The following is a 25,065-nucleotide window of genomic DNA, read 5'->3' on the forward strand; positions in this document are numbered from 1 at the left end:
CTAGTGGCCCTGGCCAGGAAGTACCCACCTGGGGGCCCCTCACTAGTGGCCCTGGCCAGGAAGTACTCACCTGGGGCCCTCACTAGTGGCCCTGGCCAGGAAGTACCCACCTGGGGGCCCCTCACTAGTGGCCCTGGCCAGGAGGTACCCACCTGGGGGCCCTCACTAGTGGCCCTGGCCAGGAAGTACCCACCTGGGGGCCCCTCACTAGTGGTCCTGGCCAGGAAGTACTCACCTGGGGGCCCCTCACTAGTGGCCCTGGCCAGGAAGTACTCACCTGGGGCCCTCACTAGTGGCCCTGGCCAGGAAGTACTCACCTGGGGCCCTCACTAGTGGCCCTGGCCAGGAAGTACCCACCTGGGCCCCTCACTAGTGGCCCTGGCCAGGAGGTACCCACCTGGGGGCCCTCACTAGTGGCCCTGGCCAGGAAGTACCCACCTGGGGGCCCCTCACTAATGGTCCTGGCCAGGAAGTACCCACCTGGGGGCCCTCACTAGTGGCCCTGGCCAGGAAGTACCCACCTGGGGGCCCTCACTAGTGGCCCTGGCCAGGAAGTACCCACCTGGGCCCCTCACTAGTGGCCCTGGCCAGGAAGTACCCACCTGGGGGCCCCTCACTAGTGGCCCTGGCCAGGAAGTACCCACCTGGGGGCCCTCACTAGTGGCCCTGGCCAGGAAGTACCCACCTGGGGGCCCTCACTAGTGGCCCTGGCCAGGAAGTACCTACCTGGGCCCCTCACTAGTGGCCTTGGCCAGGAAGTACCCACCTGGGGGCCCCTCACTAGTGGCCCTGGCCAGGAAGTACCCACCTGGGCCCCTCACTAGTGGCCCTGGCCAGGAAGTACCCACCTGGGGGCCCCTCACTAGTGGCCCTGGCCAGGAAGTACCCACTTGGGGGCCCTCACTAGTGGCCCTGACCAGGAAGTACCCAACTGGGGCCCTCACTAGTGGCCCTGGCCAGGAAGTACCCACCTGGGCCCCTCACTAGTGGCCCTGGCCAGGAAGTACCCACCTGGGGGCCCCTCACTAGTGTCCCTGGCCAGGAAGTACCCACTTGGGGGCCCTCACTAGTGGCTCTGACCAGGAAGTACCCACCTGGGGGCCCTCACTAGTGGCTCTGACCAGGAAGTACTCACCTGGGGGCCCTCACTAGTGGCTCTGACCAGGAAGTACTCACCTGGGGGCCCTGACCAGGAAGTACCCACCTGGGGCCCTCACTAGTGGCCCTGACCAGGAAGTACTCACCTAGGGCCCCTCACAAGTGGCCCTGGCCAGGAAGTACCCACCTGGGGCCCTCACTAGTGGCCCTGACCAGGAAGTACCCACCTGGGGGCCCTCACTAGTGGCTCTGACCAGGAAGTACTCACCTGGGGGCCCTGACCAGGAAGTACCCACCTGGGGCCCTCACTAGTGGCCCTGACCAGGAAGTACCCACCTGGGGGCCCTCACTAGTGGCCCTGGCCAGGAAGTACCCACCTGGGGCCCTCACTAGTGGCCCTGGCCAGGAAGTACCCACCTAGGGGCCCTCACTAGTGGCCCTGGCCAGGAAGTACCCACCTGGGGGCCCCTCACTAGTGGCCCTGGCCAGGAAGTACTCACCTGGGGCCCTGGCCAGGACGTACCCACCTGGGCCCCTCACTAGTGGCCCTGGCCAGGAAGTACCCACCTGGGGGCCCCTCACTAGTGGCCCTGGCCATGAGGTACCCACCTGGGCCCCTCACTAGTGGCCCTGGCCAGGAAGTACCCACCTGGGGGCCCCTCACTAGTGGCCCTGGCCAGGAAGTACCCACCTGGGGCCCTGGCCAGGAAGTACCCACCTGGGGGCCCCTCACTAGTGGCCCTGGCCAGGAAGTACCCACCTGGGGCCCTGGCCAGGAAGTACCCACCTGGGGCCCTGGCCAGGAAGTACCCACCTGGGGCCCTGGCCAGGAAGTACCCACCTGGGCCACGCCCCAACACCTCAGGCCGTCTGGTCCTGTTGTTGACATTGGAGGGAAGACCCCACGAGGTGGCGGAGGAGGAAATGAAGGTTGAGACATAATAGAGGGTAAATAGGGAGTGTAGCGCGGGTTAGTGAGGGTGTGTGGGTAGCGGCGAGGCCACGGAGGGGCCCACGGAGGGCCCACGGGGCCTACGGAGGGCCCACGGAGGGGCGGGCAAGGCTGTGGCAGCGCGGGCACGCCACAGTTTCATTCCGTGTCCGACCACCTCCACGCTCAGACTTACGACTTGGAGCTCAGGTGAGGCTGCTTGTACCCTTATGTTGTTGGGGCGTCCGGGGCTGTGAGAGCCCCTCCCACACCTGCCAGGGGCTGTGGGGAGTCCTCCCACACCTGCCAGGGGCTGTGGGGAGCCCTCCCACACCTGCCTGGGTCTGTGGGGAGCCCTCCCACATCTGCCAGGGGCTGTGGGGAGCCCTCCCACATATGCCAGGGGCTGTGGGGAGCCCTCCCACACCTGCCAGTGGTTGTGGGGAGCCCTCCCACACCTGCCAGTGGTTGTGGGGAGCCCTCCCACACCTGCCAGTGGTTGTGGGGAGCCCTCCCACACCTGCCAGTGGTTGTGGGGAGCCCTCCCACACCTGCCACTATGGTTTAGGTTCACCTGTGGTCAATGTTGATGTATTCTGATGCTTGATAAGCGAGCGTATATCTTATACCATATATAAATGAACGTATATCTTACAGAATATATAAATGAGCGTATATCTTATACCATATATCCGCATTCAGGGGCCCGGGTAATGTGAAATAATTGTTGTTTCTTAAAAAATAAAACCGCGTGAATTTAAAATATGTTATGAATGTTTCTGAGTGATTTAAGTCAAGTGAGGTCATGAGCCAGTGGGTCACAGCGTATCTACTGTTAGGTGAACAGAGGCATGAGGTGAAAGAGAACGTGCCCAACCGTTTGTGAATAGAGAACGAAGCCTATTAGACGGAATGGCGGTTTGAAATTGTTAGGCTACGCTAGGCCTAATGCGCCTCCCACCGTTTATGTAAAGAACTTCCGTGCAAATTATTATTTTTTTTTTATATACGATTATAATTATTATATTTATTGTATTTTTTTTTTTAGGGGGGGGGGAGGGGTTGATATACTGGAATTATTTTGTTGTGTTTATTTCTGTGTTGTATAAATTTTGGGGGAAATGAATAAAGAAGTTATGACATATTGAAGAATGGTTCAGTGATTTGTCACTGCTGGTGGTGGCAACGGTGAACTGTGGTGGTGGTGGCAACGGTGAAATGTGGTAGTGATGGCAACAGTGAACTGTGGTAGTGGTGGCAACGGTGAACTGTGGTGGTGGTGGCAACGGTGAACTGTGGTAGTGGTGGCAACGGTGAACTGTGGTAGTGGTGGCAACAGTGAACTGTGGTGGTGGTGGCAACGGTGAACTGTGGTGGTGGTGGCAACGGTGAAATGTGGTAGTGGTGGCAACGGTGAACTGTGGTGGTGGTGGCAACGGTGAAATGTGGTAGTGATGGCAACAGTGAACTGTGGTAGTGGTGGCAACGGTGAAATGTGGTGGTGGTGGCAACGGTGAAATGTGGTAGTATTGGCAACAGTGAACTGTGGTAGTGGTGGCAACGGTGAAATGTGGTGGTGGTGGCAACGGTGAAATGTGGTAGTGTTGGCAACAGTGAACTGTGGTAGTGGTGGCAACAGTGAATGTGGTAGTGGTGGCAACGGTGAAATGTGGTAGTGGTTGTAACGGTGAACTGTGGTAGTGGTGGCAATAGTGAACTGTGGTAGTGATGGCAACAGTGAACTGTGGTAGTGATGGCAACAGTGAACTGTGGTAGTGACACCAACAGTGAACTTTGGTAGTGATGGCAACAGTGAACTGTGGTAGTGGTGGCAACAGTGAACTGTGGTAGTGGTGGCAACAGTGAACTGTGGTAGTGGTGGCAACAGTGAACTGTGGTAGTGGTGGCAACGGTGAACTGTGGTAGTGGTGGCAACAGTGAACTGTGGCAACAGTGAACTGTGGTAGTGGTGGCAACGGTGAACTGTGGTAGTGGTGGCAACAGTGAACTGTGGTAGTGGTGGCAACAGTGAACTGGTTAGTGATGGCAACAGTGAACTGTGGTAGTGGTGGCAACAGTGAACTGTGGTAGTGACACCAACAGTGAACTGTGGTAGTGACACCAACAGTGAACTGTGGTAGTGACACCAACAGTGAACTGTGGTAGTGACACCAACAGTGAACTGTGGTAGTGGTGGCAGCAGTGAACTGTGGTAGTGGTGGCAACAGTGAACTGTTGCAACAGTGAACTGTGTGGTAGTGGTGGCAACAGTGAACTGTGGTAGTGGTGGCAACAATGAACTGTGGTAGTGACACCAACAGTGAACTGTGGTAGTGGTGGCAACAGTGAACTGTGGCAACAGTGAACTGTGGTAGTGGTGGCAACAGTGAACTGTGGTAGTGGTGGCAACGGTGAACTGTGGTAGTGGTGGCGACAGTGAACTGTGGTAGTGATTGCAACAGTGAACTGTGGTAGTGGAGGCAACAGTGAACTGTAGCAACAGTGAACTGTGGTAGTGGTGGCAACAGTGAACTGTGGTAGTGGTGGCAACAGTGAACTGTGGTAGTGATTGCAACAGTGAACTGTGATAGTGATTGCAACAGTGAACTGTGGTAGTGATGGCAACAGTGAACTGTGGTAGTGGTGGCAGCAGTGAACTGTGGTAGTGATACCAACAGTGAACTGTGGTGTTGGTGGCAACAGTGAACTGTGGTAGTGATACCAACAGTGAACTGTGGTGTTGGTGGCAACAGTGAACTGTGGTAGTGACACCAACAGTGAACTGTGGTAGTGATGGCAACAGTGAACTGTGGTAGTGATACCAACAGTGAACTGTGGTGTTGGTGGCAACAGTGAACTGTGGTAGTGATTGCAACAGTGAACTGTGGTAGTGATGGCAACAGTGAACTGTGGTAGTGGTGGCAACAGTGAACTGTGGTAGTAATACCAACAGTGAACTGTGGTGTTGGTGGCAACAGTGAACTGTGGTAGTGATACCAACAGTGAACTGTGGTAGTGATTGCAACAGTGAACTGTGGTACTGATTGCAACAGTGAACTGTGGTAGTGATGGCAACAGTGAACTGTGGTAGTGATTGCAACAGTGAACTGTGGTAGTGATGGCAACAGTGAACTGTGGTAGTGATGGCAACAGTGAACTGTGGTAGTGATACCAACAGTGAACTGTGGTGTTGGTGGCAACAGTGAACTGTGGTAGTGATTGCAACAGTGAACTGTGGTAGTGATTGCAACAGTGAACTGTGGTAGTGATGGCAACAGTGAACTGTGGTAGTGGTGGCAACAGTGAACTGTGGTAATAATACCAACAGTGAACTGTGGTGTTGGTGGCAACAGTGAACTGTGGTAGTGATTGCAACAGTGAACTGTGGTAGTGATTGCAACAGTGAACTGTGGTAGTGATGGCAACAGTGAACTGTGGTAGTGGTGGCAACAGTGAACTGTGGTAGTGATACCAACAGTGAACTGTGGTGTTGGTGGCAACAGTGAACTGTGGTAGTGATACCAACAGTGAAATATGGTGTTGGTGGCAACAGTGAACTGTGGTAGTGATGACAACAGTGAACTGTGGTAGTGATGGCAACAGTGAACTGTGGTAGTGATACCAACAGTGAACTGTGGTAGTGGTGGCAACAGTGAACTGTGGTAGTGACACCAACAGTAAACTGTGGTAGTGATGGCAACAGTGAACTGTGGTAGTGACACCAACAGTGAACTGTGGTAGTGATACCAACAGTGAACTGTGGTAGTGGTGGCAACAGTGAACTGTGGTAGTGATGGCAACAGTGAACTGTGGTAGTGACACCAACAGTGAACTGTGGTAGTGATACCAACAGTGAACTGTGGTAGTGGTGGCAACAGTGAACTGTGGTAGTGATGGCAACAGTGAACTGTGGTAGTGATGGCAACAGTGAACTGTGATAATTAACCCTACTGTATTTGAGCTGGACTGAAATAAACATGTAAAATATATAAAATATATATATATATATATATATATATATATATATATATATATATATATATATATATATATATATATATATATATATATATATATATATATATATATATATATATATAATTACATAGCAGCATCGTTGTTAAAATACAATTTATTTATAAATAAAAAGTAATGGTGAAACTCGTACCCATGTTCGGGCCAAACTATTCAACTACCGACGTGAGCAATTTGATGTCATTGACGACACGCTCAATCACAATAATTAAACGATGAAGCGACATATGGCATCACATATTAAACGACGAACCGACATATGGCATCACATATTAAACGATGAAGTGACATATGGCATCACATATTAAACGACGAACCGACATATGGCATCACATATTAAACGACGAACCGACATATGGCATCACGTATTAAACGATGAACCGACATATGGCATCATGTATTAAACGATGAACCGACATATGGCATCACGTATTAAACGATGAAGCGACATATTGTATCACGTATTAAACGATGAAGCGACATATTGTATCACATATTAAACGATGAAGCGACATATTGTATCACGTATTAAACGATGAACCGACATATTGCATCATGTATTAAACGATGAACCGACATATGGCATCATGTATTAAACGATGAAGTGACATATTGTATCACGTATTAAACAATGAAGCGACATATTGTATCACATATTAAACGATGAACCGACATATTGCATCACGTATTAAACGATGAAGCGACATAATGCATCACGTATTAAACGATGAAGCGACATAATGCATCACGTATTAAACGATGAACCGACATATTGCATCACGTATTAAACGATGAACCGACATATGGCATCACGTATTAAACGATGAACCGACATATTGCATCACGTATTAAACGATGAAGCGACATATTGCATCACGTATTAAACGATGAACCGACATAATGCATCACGTATTAAACGAATATAAACTAAACCCTCACAATAATATCAGAATAACGTGACATATATCCACGAGACAACCATTGTAGCATGATGTTGGGATCGAACCTGCGTGCGGTGTGACGACAGCGTTTGGTGGAGACCTGCACGACCAACACCAGAGTGCACTTGTGGGGTTACGAGCAACACTTCCATTGGGAATTATTGACTCCAAATTGTTCTAGTGAGGACAACGGATTCTAGGTTGAGTAACTTTTAGCACGTCTGTTTGTCGTAATGTTAGAGAGTGTGTCTGGGGGTTGTGTGTGTGTGTCCGTGGACGGTGGTGGAGGCGAGGGGGACACCGTTGTGTCCACCAGCCCCCGAGGTAAACTACTCACATTATACGAGGGACGAGACCGAGCGGGACCAAGGCGGTCACTCACTCACAAATGTCAAGTGTTGCTTTACTGGTGAGTATCTGACTCACTGGTCACGTTACTGTGTCCACCCGTACTGCTGGGGTGTACAGCCACTCCTGGGGTGTCCACCCACTCCTAGGGTGTCCACCCGTACTGGGGTGTCCACCCGTACTGGGGTGTCCACCCGTACTGGGGTGTCCAGCCACTCCTGGGGTGTACACCCGTACTGGGGTGTACACCCGTACTGGGGTGTACACCCGTACTGGGGTGTCCAGCCACTCCTGGGGTGTCCAGCCACTCCTGGGGTGTCCACCCGTACTGGGGTGTCCACCCGTACTGGGGTGTCCACCCGTACTGGGGTGTCCAGCCACTCCTGGGGTGTACACCCGTACTAGGGTGTACACCCGTACTGGAGTGTCCAGCCACTCCTGGGGTGTACACCCGTACTGGGGTGTACACCCGTACTGGGGTGTACACCCGTACTGGGGTGTACACCCGTACTGGGGTGTCCAGCCACTCCTGGGGTGTCCACCCGTACTGGGGTGTACACCCGTACTGGGGTGTCCAGCCACTCCTGGGGTGTCCACCCGTACTGGGGTGTCCACCCGTACTGGGGTGTCTAGCCACTCCTGGGGTGTCCACCCGTACTGGGGTGTACACCCGTACTGGGGTGTCCAGCCACTCCTGGGGTGTCCACCCGTACTGGAGTGTACACCCGTACTGGGGTGTCCAGCCACTCCTGGGGTGTCCACCCGTCCTGGGGTGTCCAGCCACTCCTGGGGTGTCCACCCGTACTGGAGTGTACACCCGTACTGGGGTGTCCAGCCACTCCTGGGGTGTCCACCCGTACTGGGGTGTCCAGCCACTCCTGGGGTGTCCACCCGTGCTGGGGTGTCCAGCCACTCCTGGGGTGTCCACCCGTACTGGGATGTCCAGCCACTCCTGGGGTGTCCACCCGTACTGGAGTGTACACCCGTACTGGAGTGTACACCCGTACTGGGGTGTCCACCCGTACTGGAGTGTACACCCGTACTGGGGTGTCCACCCGTACTGGAGTGTACACCCGTACTGGGGTGTCCAGCCACTCCTGGGGTGTCCACCCGTCCTGGGGTGTCCACCCGTACTGGGGTGTCCAGCCACTCCTGGGGTGTCCACCCGTACTGGAGTGTACACCCGTACTGGGGTGTCCACCCCTCCTTGGGTGCCCCCCCCCCCTTCACACCCTAACAACAAGAGAGCTCGTCAAACCTCTTGTTTACAAACCTGAAATTCTAGTTCAGCTTAATGTAGTGTAAGTGACGAAGGCTGAGTTGTTAACACTTTATTGGCTCTACTTGTCTGTTGTTCTTCCTGTTCTTCATGTTGTCTTGTTCATCCTGGTCTTCATGTTGACAGCGCCTGTCAACACCCGTAACACCTCCCCGTCCTCCTGTCTACACAAGAACCTTTTGTAGTAGTGTTGTGGAGGTCTTAAGTGTAGCGTGTTGTGGAGGTCTTAAGTGTAGCCTGATGTCGAGGTCTTAAGTCTAGCGTGTTGTCGAGGTCTTAAGTCTAGCGTGTTGTCGAGGTCTTAAGTCTAGCGTGTTGTCGAGGTCATTAAGTGCAGATGTTGTCCAGGTCTTAAGTCTAGCGTGTTGTCGAGGTCTTAAGTGCAGGTGTTGGGGAGGTCATTAAGTGCAGGTGTTGTCCAGGTCTTAAGTCTAGCGTGTTGTCGAGGTCGTACGTAGAGCGAGATACGAGCAACACATCCGTGTAAACAGGTCTGATGGTCCATGCTAAACATTAGACCAAGTGATCATAAGACAACCCATCCTCCGAATAGACAGTACGTTTTAATACTTAATGTAATAAGTACATTCCTGACTGTCTGCATAGTACATAAATACACTTAATTGTGCCCTTACATTTACCTCCCCACATATTCTCATTTTCTGTTAAAACACAAATTGATTAGGTTGAAGTTTTCATGTTCAATTCTAAATATAAAGTTTTAAATATAAAGAATTTATTTTTCAGTTTTATTAAACAATAGAGATTTTATACAAAATTTGAAAATATCCTGAGTTACTTTATAATTTATTGAAAGACTTTAGTTTTGTTTTATTAGTTTTATAAAAATGTAATATCAATATAGTTATAGGTTAAGTACTAATTGTAATTATGAAGCAATAAATGTTATTTAACTGCATGTCCTCGTACACAGCCAAGGTTAGGTTAGGTCGTGGTTTTCTATACAGCTTCTCTGGTAAACTCTAATATTCACAAACTTTTGGTGCGATGCTGGCGATTAAGTGTATTTATGTACTATGCCGATAGTCAGGATTGTACTTATTACATTTAGTATTAAAACGTACTGTCTATTCGGAGGATGGGGTGCATAAGATCACTTCCTTATCTTCCAGCCGCTGATGTTATCTTGGTAATCCGAGACCCGAGCGCTCTTCCCGCCATGTACTAAGATAACAGATTAGATATCGACACGATTACTTGAAAGATTCGTGAGATAGTTTTAATTCTCGATAGTCATTGATGTGAAGCATGATTGATGGTCCTAGTTAGTGTTGTTGGAGATGCTGAGGGAGGGAGGGAGGTTAGGGGAGGGTTGGTACACTTTGGGTACGCTTTGGGTTCATTTTGGGTACACTTGGGGTGCCCCTGTGGCGTAATTCAGGTGTGTTATTGAGAAATCACGTTGTTCTTGGAACTTAGCAGTGTCCTCTGGCACCATCAGAGACACTACTGTGTCCTGTATCATTACAAGAGACTGATTTGTCCTCTGAAATAACGAGACAATTATGTATCCTCATATATCACCAGAAATAATTACATAACATTTAGAGATGCCAAAGATTCTTGTATCATCTGGCATTGCTGTAATGTATTTATCTTCTGAACTGTACCAAATTTTGTAATTTTCTTGTATTATACATTATTACAAGGAAGCCTAACCCTTGGGGGGGGGGCAACAGTTTCAGCCTAATAAATTGGTCATATATTTTAATATTAATAAATTTGTATATTTACCATTGCCCGAATATACAAAATTTGGGGAATACAGAATTTTTGCTTTCGGGAACAAAAACATATTCAAAAATAATTTAATGATAGTGATTTTAGAGTATATAATGTGCAGCATTTTTTTGACAGGAATATTCAGAGCTCAAATAATATTTTTATGGTATCTAAATCTTTGTTAGTTTTCGATTTATTCCCTATTAAGAATTTCTAATTGTCGTAAGAATTCTTACGACAATTTTTTTATTTTAATTCCTAAAAATTTGGATTTTTTTCATTCATTTTAAAATTAATTTTAAAATTAAATTTAATTCCTAAAAATGTGGATTTTTTTTATTCATTTTAAAATTAATTTTAAAATTAAATTTAATTTTAATATGGTGAACGCCCATTTAGATTTGGTTCAAAATGTGTGTATGTTGACCTAGGTGAACCAGTCCCTAGGACCTAGGTGAACAGGTGAACAGATGAACCTGTTAAAGCCCGATTTGCCACAACGTGCAGAATACGACCTCCTAACCTAACCAGAAACTCACTCAAGCAACTCACCCAACCTATCCAGTCCGATCCGGAGTACTCTGTAACGTGTATGTCCATTACGTGGAGAATGAGACGTGTTGGTTGAATTGTCGGGTTGCCTAAAGTACACACCACCACCCCCATCTATCTTGTAGAGGTGTAGTGAGGGTCGAGCCTCTCCACTCACAACAAGAAGGGAAGCACTTACAAGAAGGGAAGCACTCACAACAAGAAGGGAAGCACTCACAACAAGAAGGGAAGCACTCACAACAAGAAGGGAAGCACTCACAACTCCATATTGGGAAACAATTCCGATCCTCCAAGATAACCTTTTGGACGCGCGTACGAGCAGAGGGAAGAACCAGCAGAGGCCAGCCAGGCGGCCGGCTCTCAGCCTTGACATTTGGCGCTGGGACCCACTCGAAAAAAACTCACCTTTGGAAACTTTGGGTTGATCACCGTTGTCCTGGGACACACACACCTGCCCCAGTGTTGTCCTGGGACACACACACCTGTCCCAGTGTTGTCCTGGGACACACACACCTGTCTTAGCGTTGTCCTGGGACACACACACCTGTCTTAGCGTTGTCCTGGGACACACACACCTGTCCCAGTGTTGTCCTGGGACACACACACCTGTCTTAGCGTTGTCCTGGGACACACACACGTGTCCCAGTGTTGTCCTGGGACACACACACCTGCCCAGCGTTCTCCTGGGACACACACACCTGCCCCAGTGTTGTTCTGGGACACACACACCTGTCTTAGCGTTGTCCTGGGACACATACACACCTGTCCCAGTGTTGTCCTGGGACACACACCTGCCAAACATTCTGCCTTACTCTTCTGTCTTCCAGTGTCGTAAAGTGCATTTCCCGCAGCCTTTCCTCGTAACTCATGCCTCTTAGTTCTGGGACTAGTCTAGTGGCATACCTCTGAACTTTTTCCAGTTTCGTCTTGTGCTTGACAAGGTACGGGCTCCATGCTGGGGCCGCATACTCCAGGATTGATCTTACATATGTGGTATACAAGATTCTGAATGATTCCTTACACATGTCTGTGTGTGTGTGTGTGTGTGTGTGTGTGTGTGTGTGTGTGTGTGTGTGTGTGTGTGTGTGTGTGTGTGTGTGTGTGTGTGTGTGTGTGTGTGTGTGTGTATAAAGGGTATGAGGAAGCGGGTCAGAATTGTATTTTTCCTTGGTAAACGCACATTAATGACGCTATGTAAAAAGACACCTTGAACACTGCTTATGTAAGACACGTATATCTGTGTATTTACGTATATAGGTTAGGTTAGGTTAGCATTTTGAAAGCACTACAATCACCATCTGTGGGTGACTGTTCAATAAGTCGCTGAACTATATGCTTAACACATCTCTCACTCTGTCCATGGAGGACAGAAGAAAAATGTATATATGCAGGTTAGCATTGTAAATGTCTGGCCACGTCTGTGGTAGAAAATAATAACAAAAAATACCCCCCCTACCACCACACCACCACCCCAACCACCACCCCCTACCACCACCACACCCCTACCACCACACCACCACCACAACAAGCCGCTCGCCTCACATAAAACTTGAGGTATTCACAAAAAATAACAAATTCGAAGGTCACAGCGTCATAATGCCAAATGCTAAGGCCCGAGGGGACGACCCGTCGTCCTGGGGTGAGGCCCGAGGGGACGACCCGTCGTCCTGGGGTGAGGCCCGAGGGGACGACCCGTCGTCCTGGGGTGAGGCCCGAGGGGACGACCCGTCGTCCTGGGGTGAGGCCCGAGGGGACGACCCGTCGTCCTGGGGTGAGACCCATGGAGACGACCCGTCGTCCTGGGGTGAGGCCCGTGGAGACGACCCGTCGTCCTGGGGTGAGACCCATGGAGACGACCCGTCGTCCTGGGGTGAGACCCATGGAGACGACCCGTCGTCCTGGGGTGAGACCCATGGAGACGACCCGTCGTCCTGGGGTGAGACCCATGGAGACGACCCGTCGTCCTGGGGTGAGGCCCGTGGAGACGACCCGTCGTCCTGGGGTGAGACCCATGGAGACGACCCGTCGTCCTGGGGTGAGACCCATGGAGACGACCCGTCGTCCTGGGGTGAGACCCATGGAGACGACCCGTCGTCCTGGGGTGAGACCCATGGAGACGACCCGTCGTCCTGGGGTGAGACCCATGGAGACGACCCGTCGTCCTGGGGTGAGACCCATGGAGACGACCCGTCGTCCTGGGGTGAGACCCATGGAGACGACCCGTCGTCCTGGGGTGAGACCCATGGAGACGACCCGTCGTCCTGGGGTGAGACCCATGGAGACGACCCGTCGTCCTGGGGTGAGACCCATGGAGACGACCCGTCGTCCTGGGGTGAGACCCATGGAGACGACCCGTCGTCCTGGGGTGAGGCCCGTGGAGACGACCCGTCGTCCTGGGGTGAGACCCATGGATACGACCCGTCGTCCTGGGGTGAGACCCATGGAGACGACCCGTCGTCCTGGGGTGAGACCCATGGAGACGACCTGTCGTCCTGGGGTGAGACCCATGGAGACGACCCGTCGTCCTGGGGTGAGGCCCGTGGAGACGACCCGTCGTCCTGGGGTGAGACCCATGGAGACGACCCGTCGTCCTGGGGTGAGACCCATGGAGACGACCCGTCGTCCTGGGGTGAGACCCATGGAGACGACCCGTCGTCCTGGGGTGAGACCCATGGAGACGACCCGTCGTCCTGGGGTGAGACCCATGGAGACGACCCGTCGTCCTGGGGTGAGACCCATGGAGACGACCCGTCGTCCTGGGGTGAGACCCATGGAGACGACCCGTCGTCCTGGGGTGAGGCCCGTGGAGACGACCCGTCGTCCTGGGGTGAGACCTATGGAGACGACCCGTCGTCCTGGGGTGAGACCCATGGAGACGACCCGTCGTCCTGGGGTGAGACCCGCCACGGTGTGGTCGTGCTGGCCTGGATGGTAAAGGTTATTGTCGTGGTGTGCGTGTGCTCCAGGGGGTTGAGCTTCGACTCTTGGGTCCCGCTTCTCAGTGTCACTTGTTACCTATCGTACGTTACGGCTCGTGATCCTACAGCAGCCAAACTTTAATAAGTCTAGGGATACGACACAACTGCTGTTCTCAATAGCGAATCACCAGTATAACCCCTTAATGGGTAATGAGCATAAAATAGAATCTTCATAGGACTGAAGAATAAAGATACTAAGTATAGATATATACTATTATATTAAATAAATCTCAAAGGCAAACAGATGATTATATGGTCACAATATATCACATTAAAAATATCACTGTAACTTCCAGACATTAAATCAATACTAAGAATAATTATGGCTATGACAGAACAACTGAACTTAACTTCAACAAGTGTTATCTCCCTGGTTTCTGCTCAGCTACTGAACTACAATATGCGAGTCAAAAAACACATTGCCTTGCCCCGCGAATAAATTGCCAAAGTTACAATATTTATTATTTCAACAATGGAGCACTACATTGTGACAAGAGTAATCTTAAACTAACTTAATGAATAATTAGTACATATTGATATAGACAACAAAAGTACGTGTTTCTTTACATAGTAATTAAAATATGCATACAGAATAGCATAATGGCATGCACACCCCAGCAACGGACGATCCCACGACAATTTGCCAGATACAGTTCACTCAATTATTATTTCACTCTGTTACCCACTTATGATCACATATAAATCATTAGTTCCCGTGGGAAAACTGATCACACAAAGAAATAAACAATCATTCCCACGATACGCTGGGCCTAACGCCAACACTGTAACATGAATGTGCATTTGCATAGAACATATAAGTATAACAATATACATGCTTGTAATTTACATACAATTATAAATGTACATATTAATATATTCACTTACGTATCTTATAAGGGTACGTAACACTTCCACCTCCAAGAAAAAAAAATGCAATGGATTGAAGATCAATGGCATTTTTTCAGAAGTAAAAATGTTAGGTAAAAAGAAAACATTTCATTTATGGTACATCAAAACTTCTTGACAAAGCATCAGCAATAACATTTTGTCTGCCTGGAATATGTTTGATTTCTACATTAAATTCCTGCAAAAACAATGACCATCGCAGAATTCGTTGGTTCTTGACTTTCATCATATTTATAAAGATAAGGGGGTTGTGGTCTGTAAATACTAACACTTTATTTCCTGATAAGTAAATCTCAAACTTCTTGATTGACAATATAAGACCCAACGCCTCCTTTTCTACCACGGAATAATTTCTCTGAGCTGCATTAAATTTTCTGGAATAGTAATACACAGGATGCTCAATCTGGTCTAAACCAACTTGAATAAGCACAGCACCTATTCCAACATCTGACGCATCAATGTGTAATATAAATGGTTTATCAAATTGGGGACTAGCAAGAATAGGTGAGGTGGACAATATGCCCTTTAGGTTCTGAAAAGCATTCTGACAATCTTGTGTCCACTGAAACTTTACTTGCTTGCGTAACAAGTTTGTCAAAGGAGCAGCTACTGTTGAAAAATTTCTACAATAACGCCTATAGTATGCACACATACCAATAAACCGTTGGACTCCTTTCTTATTGGTCAACACTGGGTAGTCCACAATGGCTTGAATCTTATCTTGTAAGGGGATAATCTTACCTTGTCCCACCTCGTGGCCAAGATAAGTTATCGTACCTTTTGCCCAACTACACTTATTCATATTTATGGTTAACTTTGCGTTTTCCAACACTGTAAACAAGTTCTTAAGGCCTAAGAGATGATCGGCCCAATTCTTACTGTACAAAACAATGTCATCAAGGTAGGCCCTACAATCTGGCACATCCTTGAGTAAGAAATTCATAAGTCTTTGAAAAGTAGCAGGTGCATTTCTCAAACCGAATGGCATGACATTAAATTCATACGCACCATCAGGTGTAACAAAAGCAGTAACCTCTCTAGCATACTCTGTTAATGGAATTTGATAATACCCTTTTGACAAATCAAGCTTACTTACATATTCGGCATGACCTATGGACTCTATACATTCTTCCAACAAGGGTAAAGGAAAAACGTCCACTGTAGTGTTCTTGTTCAGTTTCCTGTAATCCACGCACAATCTCCAGGTTCCATCTGGTTTTGGCACTAACAAACACGGAGAGCTCCAAGTACTTTGACTTGGCCGAATGAAATCATGCTGGAGCAGATATTCCACTTCTGCTTGCATAATTTTCCTCTTTTCGGGATTCACTCGGTACGGATGTTGTCGAATGGGGGTGCTGTCCAGGAGCTGAATGTCGTGTGTGATGAGGTGGGTCTGGGTAGGAACCTCCCCAAACAGAGATGAATGGTTGTCCAGCAGAACCTGGAACTCATCACGTTGTTCCTCCTGTAAATGACATAGCATCTCCCTGCCATTGGAACTGGAACTGAGAAGTTGGATATTAACATCATGTCCCTCACTACAATTATCCTCAGGTGGTAACTCTTCCCGACTAAAACAAGCTACTACACCAGGTCCAACATAAGCTTTTAATCTGTTAATGTGTACAGTCATTTGGGGTTCTGAAAGATTAGGGTTAATTAGTTTATAAGTTAGGTCTCCCACCTTGTCTACCACTTGGTAGGGTCCTGCGAACTTATGGGACATGGAAGTCCCCATACGAGGTTTCAACACCAACACCAAATCTCCGACATCAAACGACCTTAGCTTAGCTTTGAACTTCTTGTCATATCGTACTTTCATGGCTTGTTGAGTCCTTCCCAGATGTTCTTTCGCCAACTCACGAGCCCGACACAACTTAGCCTTGACCTCGCTCAAGTACAATCCGCTCTGATGAACAGAGACATCTCCCAACAACTTTTCTTGTAGCATTTTAAGAGGACCTCTTACTTGGTGACCAAACACTAGTTCAAAGGGTGAACAGCCCAATGACTCTTGTAGCCCTTCTCTAGCAGCAAACAACACAAAGGGGAGATTCTCATCCCAATTACGTGGATGAGTTTCTCCTGTTGTCTTCAGCATTTGTTTCAAAGTCTGGTGGAAACGTTCAAGTCCACCTTGGCTTTGTGGATGATATGGACTGGACAATTTGTGCCGAATCCCTCGGGATTCGCAAAAAGTTCTGAAAACTTTAGAAACGAAATTTCCCCCATTATCACTCTGAATAACTCTAGGCATTCCAAACAACGAAAAGAATCTTTCAAGACACTTGATGAGATTATGAGCCTTGGTATTCCGTAGAGCATAAGCTTCAGGAAATCTAGTAGTCATACACATGAGAGTGAACAAAAACAGGTTACCCGATTTAGTCTTAGGTAAAGGACCCACACAATCAATTACAACATGAGTAAATGGTTCATCAGGAACTACAATAGGTTGCAATGGTGCTCTAGGTACAGATTGATTTGGTTTACCAACAATTTGACAGGGTATACAGTTATGACAATATCTGACCACGTCTTTCTTTAACTTTGGCCAGAAAAAATATTTACTTATCTTATGGTACATATTCGTGATACCTTGATGACCTCCCATGGGATCATCATGTGCAGCCTGCAGGACCTGCCTACGATAATCATTGGGGACAACGAGTTGGGTTCTAATCTCACAATCCTCTGAAGAGGGAGTTCCCTTGGGTCTCCACCTTCTCATCAGAAGTCGATCCTTGAAGAAGAAACCCGTCCCTTCCTCCAATGCATCAATATTATCAGGAGCCTCAGAAATACACTTACTTAAACTAGGATCAGTAGTCTGTACAACACTTAAGGGCAATGACTCAGACTCAGCAGCGAGCGGGCAAGAACCTAGTAGCTTTATCTCTTTTCCCGATTGATCAGAATAAAATGGAGTCATAGCTACTTCGGCCTCACTCTCGACAACTGGCGCACTGGAGACAAGCGGGCAAGGTACAGATAGTTCAGCCTCCTCACCTTCACTTTCCTTGTGATTTAGGTTCGGCGGGGCTTCTACTACGGCCTCACTCTCATCATCCAGTCGAGTCCTAAAAGAATCCTCAAGATCCACCTCCCACTCCTTTACTGAAGGGGTCCTGGTCTTGGGATCAGCAACCTTAGTGAAGACAGGATTACTCTCACCTGTTTTTCCCATTGATCTAGTTACAACACAAGCAGGGTAAATAATATCATCATCTGCTTCCGGTTGAGCTAATACATTATGGGGTTTAGTTAACATGATGGGACACTTTGGCCCTACAACCATTTGGTTGCCAAAATCATTACCTAGAATAATGTCTACCCCAGGAATGGGCAGTTGTTTACTTACACCAACATTACACCATCCTGAAGTATATTTAGAATCAAGGTTAACTTGCAATAAGGACACTGGTTGCACACTTCCGGCAATACCCTGGAGAAGCACAACTTCACCCAGATCATGGGTGTCAACATCATCAAGTACCTTCTGGGTAATAAGAGACTGTGAAGCTCCAGTATCACGGAGTAATTGAACAGTCTTATGTCTACCATTAGTACATAATAAGGTACCTGTGGAAATATAGGGTTTGAATTCAGCCATCCAATTGGGACTGACTGTAATACATGAAGAATTAATAGGTTGCACTCCTTTACTCATAATAAGACCAGTTGGTCGGAGTTCAGGATGCAAACTAAAACATGAAGAAATCACATGCCCCCTTCTCTTACAATGGGTACAATGTTTGACAGTGGACACACTGGTAGAACCAACTGCCGGTTTAGAATTAGCATTACTAGGCTTAGATGATCCTGGCAATGGAGTAACCATCTTAGGGTTAGTAAGAGAAGAGTTCACGGGAGTAACTGTCGCACCAGGAGGAGACTTATACTGATAAGGAGTTCGGTGAGCATTGAAATTTACTCTACGACTAGACTTAGGTGAAGTGGCCGTAAACGGGGCCTTAGTCAGCAACTCATGCTCATCCGCGAGCTTTGACAGCTCATCAATATCGGTTACATTCTTTTGTTCTGCCATAAAAGTAGACAACTGGTCTGGAAGACAGGACAATACTTCTTCCATTATGAGAAGATTCTTTAGAGCATCAAAATCAGTGACTGCAAGTGACTTTAACCATCTGTTGCAAAATTTCGTCTTCTGACGAGTAAAATCTGCTATTGTTTGATCCTTGATTCTCCTTAGGTTCCTGAACTTTTGCCTGTGTGCCTCTGGATTTAGCTGGTATGCATTGAGGATGCTTTTCTTTACAAAGTCATAATCAAAACTATGAGCGTCAGGGAGGGATGTGAAAACCTCCTGACTACGCCCCTTGAATTGAGACTGCATAATGGCTACCCACTGATCCCTTGGCCAGTTCATACTGATGGCAATTTTATTAAAATGTGCAAAGAAAACCTCAGGATCTTCCTCATTGAACTTGGGCAACTCTATATACTTATTCATCCTGATGGGATTATTATCACTATTTGTTGAAACATTACTAGTATTTCCATGCCCAGCTGCCATACGCTGTGATTCAAGCCTGAAGTTAGTGTCAGCCATTTGTTGTTGAATCTCTAATTGTTGCTTCTTTGTGGCTTCAAGTTGCAACTCAATTAAACCTCTCTGGTTTTGTGCCGCAATTTCTAAACGCCTAGTCTCTAGCTCCCTTTGCTGAGCTTCAGCCTCTAATATTTTCTGTTCTTTTTGAGCTTCAAGCTCTAATTGGCGAGCTTCTAACTCAAGACGCTTTAACGTCATCTGATCACTCGACTCCTCTCTTAACTCTTCTAGAATTTCTTCCTCTAAATCCCCATTCTCAACAAAATGCGTCACAATGACTTTCAATATTTGGGCTTTAACCATTCTATTGCTGGCGGTCAAATCCAACTGATTTGCCATTTGTATTAACTCAGTCTTTTTAAGGTTCTGAATCCCTTCAAAGTCTGGGTGAGCCACCAACGCTGCAACTTTCTCCTCCATCGTTACTAACACTTGGCACTTGATTCACAAAATTAATTAACACAATGGCACTGCACTACACTTCACTGTAAAATTGTCACCACACTGAAAATTCGCTTGGCCTCACTGCACAAACAAAATATATAGGATGACTTACCTCAAAATCGTGAAACGTTGTTACTTGACACACAGGAAGGCTTGCTTGGCACATGGAATAGTTCTTAAGAAACACACAGAGACACTTGACACTTGACACTGGTACCTAGGAAGGCAAGGTTAGATTAGCATAGTTAAGTTAAGTGGGACAATATATCCCGGACAGGCCCCCATAACTCTTTGTTACCTATCGTACGTTACGGCTCGTGATCCTACAGCAGCCAAACTTTAATAAGTCTAGGGATACGACACAACTGCTGTTCTCAATAGCGAATCACCAGTATAACCCCTTAATGGGTAATGAGCATAAAATAGAATCTTCATAGGACTGAAGAATAAAGATACTAAGTATAGATATATACTATTATATTAAATAAATCTCAAAGGCAAACAGATGATTATATGGTCACAATATATCACATTAAAAATATCACTGTAACTTCCAGACATTAAATCAATACTAAGAATAATTATGGCTATGACAGAACAACTGAACTTAACTTCAACAAGTGTTATCTCCCTGGTTTCTGCTCAGCTACTGAACTACAATATGCGAGTCAAAAAACACATTGCCTTGCCCCGCGAATAAATTGCCAAAGTTACAATATTTATTATTTCAACAATGGAGCACTACATTGTGACAAGAGTAATCTTAAACTAACTTAATGAATAATTAGTACATATTGATATAGACAACAAAAGTACGTGTTTCTTTACATAGTAATTAAAATATGCATACAGAATAGCATAATGGCATGCACACCCCAGCAACGGACGATCCCACGACAATTTGCCAGATACAGTTCACTCAATTATTATTTCACTCTGTTACCCACTTATGATCACATATAAATCATTAGTTCCCGTGGGAAAACTGATCACACAAAGAAATAAACAATCATTCCCACGATACGCTGGGCCTAACGCCAACACTGTAACATGAATGTGCATTTGCATAGAACATATAAGTATAACAATATACATGCTTGTAATTTACATACAATTATAAATGTACATATTAATATATTCACTTACGTATCTTATAAGGGTACGTAACATCACTCAACTAGTTCATCGACGTACTGGGCTCTTTCATATCTGTTGGTGCCTGCAGGGTCGAGTGTTAGCTCTTGTACCCGACTTTTCCACATGTAGTCTAATGCAATGTTGTGTATGCTATCGTTACTTTCCTATTATATCTACTTTTAAAAGTTTGATTCAACAACCTGCTCCTGGAGTTAATTTTATTTACCCATTCGCTCTTGTTCTATTGGTACTCGTTGTGAACATTTTCTCTTTATCCACTCTGTCCATCCATCTAAGTATTTTGTACTTCTCTATCATGTCTCCACTCTCCTCTTTTCTAGTGTCGTCAGGTTTAGTTCCTTCAGTCTCTCTTCACTCCCCCCCCCCCCATCGCCATTCAGGGGCGAACCTCGTGGCAAACTTCTGAACCTTTTAGAGATTCCATGTTATTCATACCATGGAGTTCCAGGATGAGTCACACCACAGATGTGTGAACTCACAGTTCAACCCGAGTAAATGTAAGGTAATGAAACTAGGCAGTGGAAACAGGAGGCCAGACACAAGATACAGAATAGGAGATGAAGTACTTAATGAAACAGACAGAGAGAAAGATCTAGGAGTTGATATCACACCAAACCTGTCTCCTGAAGCCCACATAAAGAGAATAACGTCTGCGGCATATGCGAGGCTGGCTAACATCAGAACAGCGTTCAGGAACCTGTGTAAGGAATCATTCAGAACCTTGTACACCACATATGTAAGACCAATCCAGGAGTATGCGGCCCCAGCATGGAGCCCGTACCTTGTCAAGCATAAGACGAAGCTGGAAAAAGTTCAGAGGTATGCTACTAGGCTAGTCCCAGAACTAAGAGGCATGAGTTATGAGGAAAGGCTGCGGGAAATGCACCTCACGACACTGGAAGCTAGATGAGTAAGGGCAGACATGATCACTTCCTACAAAATTCTCAGAGGAACTGACAGGGGTAGACTAGGATAAACTGTTTAACACGGGTGGAACGAGAACAAGGGGACACAGATGGAGAATGAGTACCCACATGAGCCACAGAGACGTTAGAAAGAACTTTTTCAGTGTCAGAGTAGTTAAATTAACGGATGGAATGCATTTGGAAGTGATGTGGTGGAGACTGACTCCATACACAGTTTCAAGTGTAGATATGATAGAGCCCAGTAGGCTCAGGAACCTGTACACAAGTTGACTGACAGTTGAGAGGCGGGACCAAAGAGCCAGAGCCGATATGTAGCTGATATGTAGACTATGGCCTGGTCAAGCCATGGACACGAATGATGGTCAATCAAACTGTTCCTGTTGGTGGGCCAGGCTATAGCATCATCACCTGTCAAAAGGGGACGCAGTAATAATTCGTAATTAATATATGACAGCTATATCAGGGGGGATAATTATTATATTTGGCTAATTGGGCTTACCCATTCCAGGCGGCTTGTCCACCATGATATTCCACGCGACATAACAATGACCCTAACAGCCTGGCTATCGCTGACAATCGTAAGATGAACGATATCTTAGATTGAGATATCGCAGAACGACGATTCCCAAGGAATGAAAATGATAAAATGGAGAGATAATTGAAGGTTATATTAAGAGGAAACACATGCTAAACAGAGGAGCTAAAACTGGTACAATATGGTACAATAGATGGAAGTGAAAACTTCGAGGAGAGAGTGCTGCCGGCCGCTCACAACAGTCAAGACGATCATGAATGATCGACTCTCATAAAAGTTGAAGTCAAGGAAGTGTGGAGTTCATCCGCCGGGTGAGTCCATCCGCTGGATGAGTCCATCCGCTGGGTGAGTCCCTCCGCTGGGTGAGTCCCTCCGCTGGGTGAGTCCCTCCGCCGGGTGAGTCCATCCGCTGGATGAGTCCATCCGCTGGATGAGTCCATCCGCTGGGTGAGTCCCTCCGCTGGGTGAGTCCCTCCGCTGGGTGAGTCCCTCCGCTGGGTGAGTCTATCCACCGGGTGAGTCTATCCCCCGGATGAGAGGTCGTCACAACTTAAGTCCAGCTGTGAACTTCTGGAAGAGATGAATTATGAGAGACCTGCACCACCTCCTCCTCGTGTATGGGGAGAAGAGAGGAGGAGGACAGGGAGAAGACAGGAGAAGAGAGGGAAGAGAGAGGAAAGAGAATTAGTAAATAAAGGAGAGAATGGGACAGGAATGGAACCATCGTGGAGGGAGGACTATGAAGGAAGAGGGAAGAGAATAGCAACGTAACTAAGGAGAGGCGAAGACATGGTGCGAGGAGAGGAAGAGGCAGGAATAGTGGAGAATGGCTGGGATAGAAGAGCAGACGATAATAACCCGCACAGTGGATGGAATAGAGAGCAAGTGGAGAGCCAGACGCTGGAATAGGTGGCAAGGAATGCCACAAGGGAGGAAAAAAAAGAAGAAAGCATGGAACAGTAAGCGTGGAAAAGGGGAGAGAAGAGAGAAACAAAGGAAGAGTCAGGAAGGACGCATCACGACCTTCATAACTCATCAACCCCAGCCACAACAGACGCCTGGAACACCGGGGGGGAGTCTCCATGACGAAACTCAAGCCACTCTGCCGCTCGAGTGTGTACTGGGGGGAGTGGGGGAGGTGGGGGTCTGGAGGGTAGTAGGGGCATGGAACGCAGACCCGCTGACCTTCACGGTCCTCCGTGTGGGTAGTACTTTCTTACCCATTCCAGTCTTGAGCAACGTAATTGGCTACTGAGAGATTTTGGCCGTCAGTCTCTGTTTTCCTATTTTTTGTTCCGCTTGACTTCCGCTTAAGCGCTGAGGCAACACTGGTTCTTCAACACAGTGTTGGTTCGTGGTAGGAGATGCTGGCACTTGTTCCTGTTAAGGTATTCAGCACAGTAACCAACCACATCTGCATCAACAACACTGGATTGAAAAGATTGATTGCTTGATTGACTGACTGAAACACGTCTATAGCCTCACAAAATAGAGAAAAAACACTACGTGAAAAGTAAAATATTTGGAGGTCAGTCTATTGTAACTTGAAATTAAGCTCTTTATTGATAGACCTTTCTAGTGCCCACGTAAAATGCCTCATCGCTTTATTAATAATGTTTAATACCCCGCATTCTTGCATTGTTGCAACACTTAGCCTCTGCTTCTTGAAGGAAACACAGCTTATGTTTGATAATTAGGAGATGTCTTGCGCTAACTCAGAGCTAACTAGACATGATCACTACCTACAGAATTCTCAGAAGAATTGACAGGGTTACCTTGAGATAGGGTGCTTCCGGGGGCTTAGCGTCCGCGCGGCCTTGTCGTCGACCAGGCCTCCTGGTCTAAAGATAAAGATAAAGATATCTTATACCAAGATAAAGGTAGATAGAGATAAACTATTTAACACGGGTGGTACGCGAACACGGGGACACAGGTGGAAACTGAGTACCCAAATGAGCCACAGGGACGTTAGAAAGAACTTTTTCAGTGTCATAGTACTTAACGGATGGAATGCATTAGGCAGTGATGTGGTGGAGGCTGACTCCATACACAGTTTCAAGTGTAGATATGACAGAGCCCAGTAGGCTCAGGAATCTGTACACCAGTTGATTGACAGTTGAGAGGCGGGACCAAAGAGCTAAAGCTCAACCCCCATAAGCACAACTAGGTGAGTACACACACACACACACGCTTGCCGACCAAAGAGCCAGAGCTCAACCCCCGCAAGCACAATTAGGTGAGTACACACTTAGGGGCTGGTGGCTGAGTGGACAGCACGCTGGATACGTAATTGTGTGGTCCGGGGGTTCGATTCCCGGCGCCGACGAGAAACAATGGGCAGAGGGTGAAACAATGGGCATCAGGGTGAAAGAAATTATTCTTTCACCCTGATGCGCCTCTTACGTACCAGTAAATAGGTACCTGGGAGTTAACACACACACACACACACACACACACACACACACACACACACACACACACACACACACACACACAATTTTAAAATGGAAGTTTGATGAGCTGGAAAATCCGGGTACCAATGAAAGCACAAGCTTCATACATGGAATTCTGGCAGCGGATGGGAAGAAGATTGTGATCTTGATACTCTACAATCC

At 47.4% G+C, this 25,065-nt stretch overlaps 2 protein-coding genes across 2 annotated transcripts in view; both read left to right on the top strand.

The window, feature by feature from the left end:
* The first annotated feature begins 2,096 nt into the window (after positions 1-2,096).
* The window catches only part of LOC123765555 (uncharacterized), an 88,919-nt gene continuing 65,950 nt past the window's right edge, over positions 2,097-25,065 (top strand). Inside the window, exon 1 of the mRNA XM_045754233.2 lies at positions 2,097-2,239. The gene's annotated coding sequence lies outside the window, so the exon portion shown is untranslated. The remainder of the gene's footprint in view (positions 2,240-25,065) is intronic.
* LOC138369958 (trinucleotide repeat-containing gene 6B protein-like) lies at positions 12,524-13,987 on the top strand. The gene has a single exon (XM_069333712.1). It carries the CDS (start codon positions 12,524-12,526, stop codon positions 13,985-13,987), a length of 1,464 nt encoding a protein of 487 aa, XP_069189813.1.

This window comes from Procambarus clarkii, chromosome 30 (genome assembly GCF_040958095.1).
Source record: "Procambarus clarkii isolate CNS0578487 chromosome 30, FALCON_Pclarkii_2.0, whole genome shotgun sequence".
NCBI classification, from domain to species: Eukaryota; Metazoa; Arthropoda; class Malacostraca; order Decapoda; family Cambaridae; genus Procambarus; species Procambarus clarkii.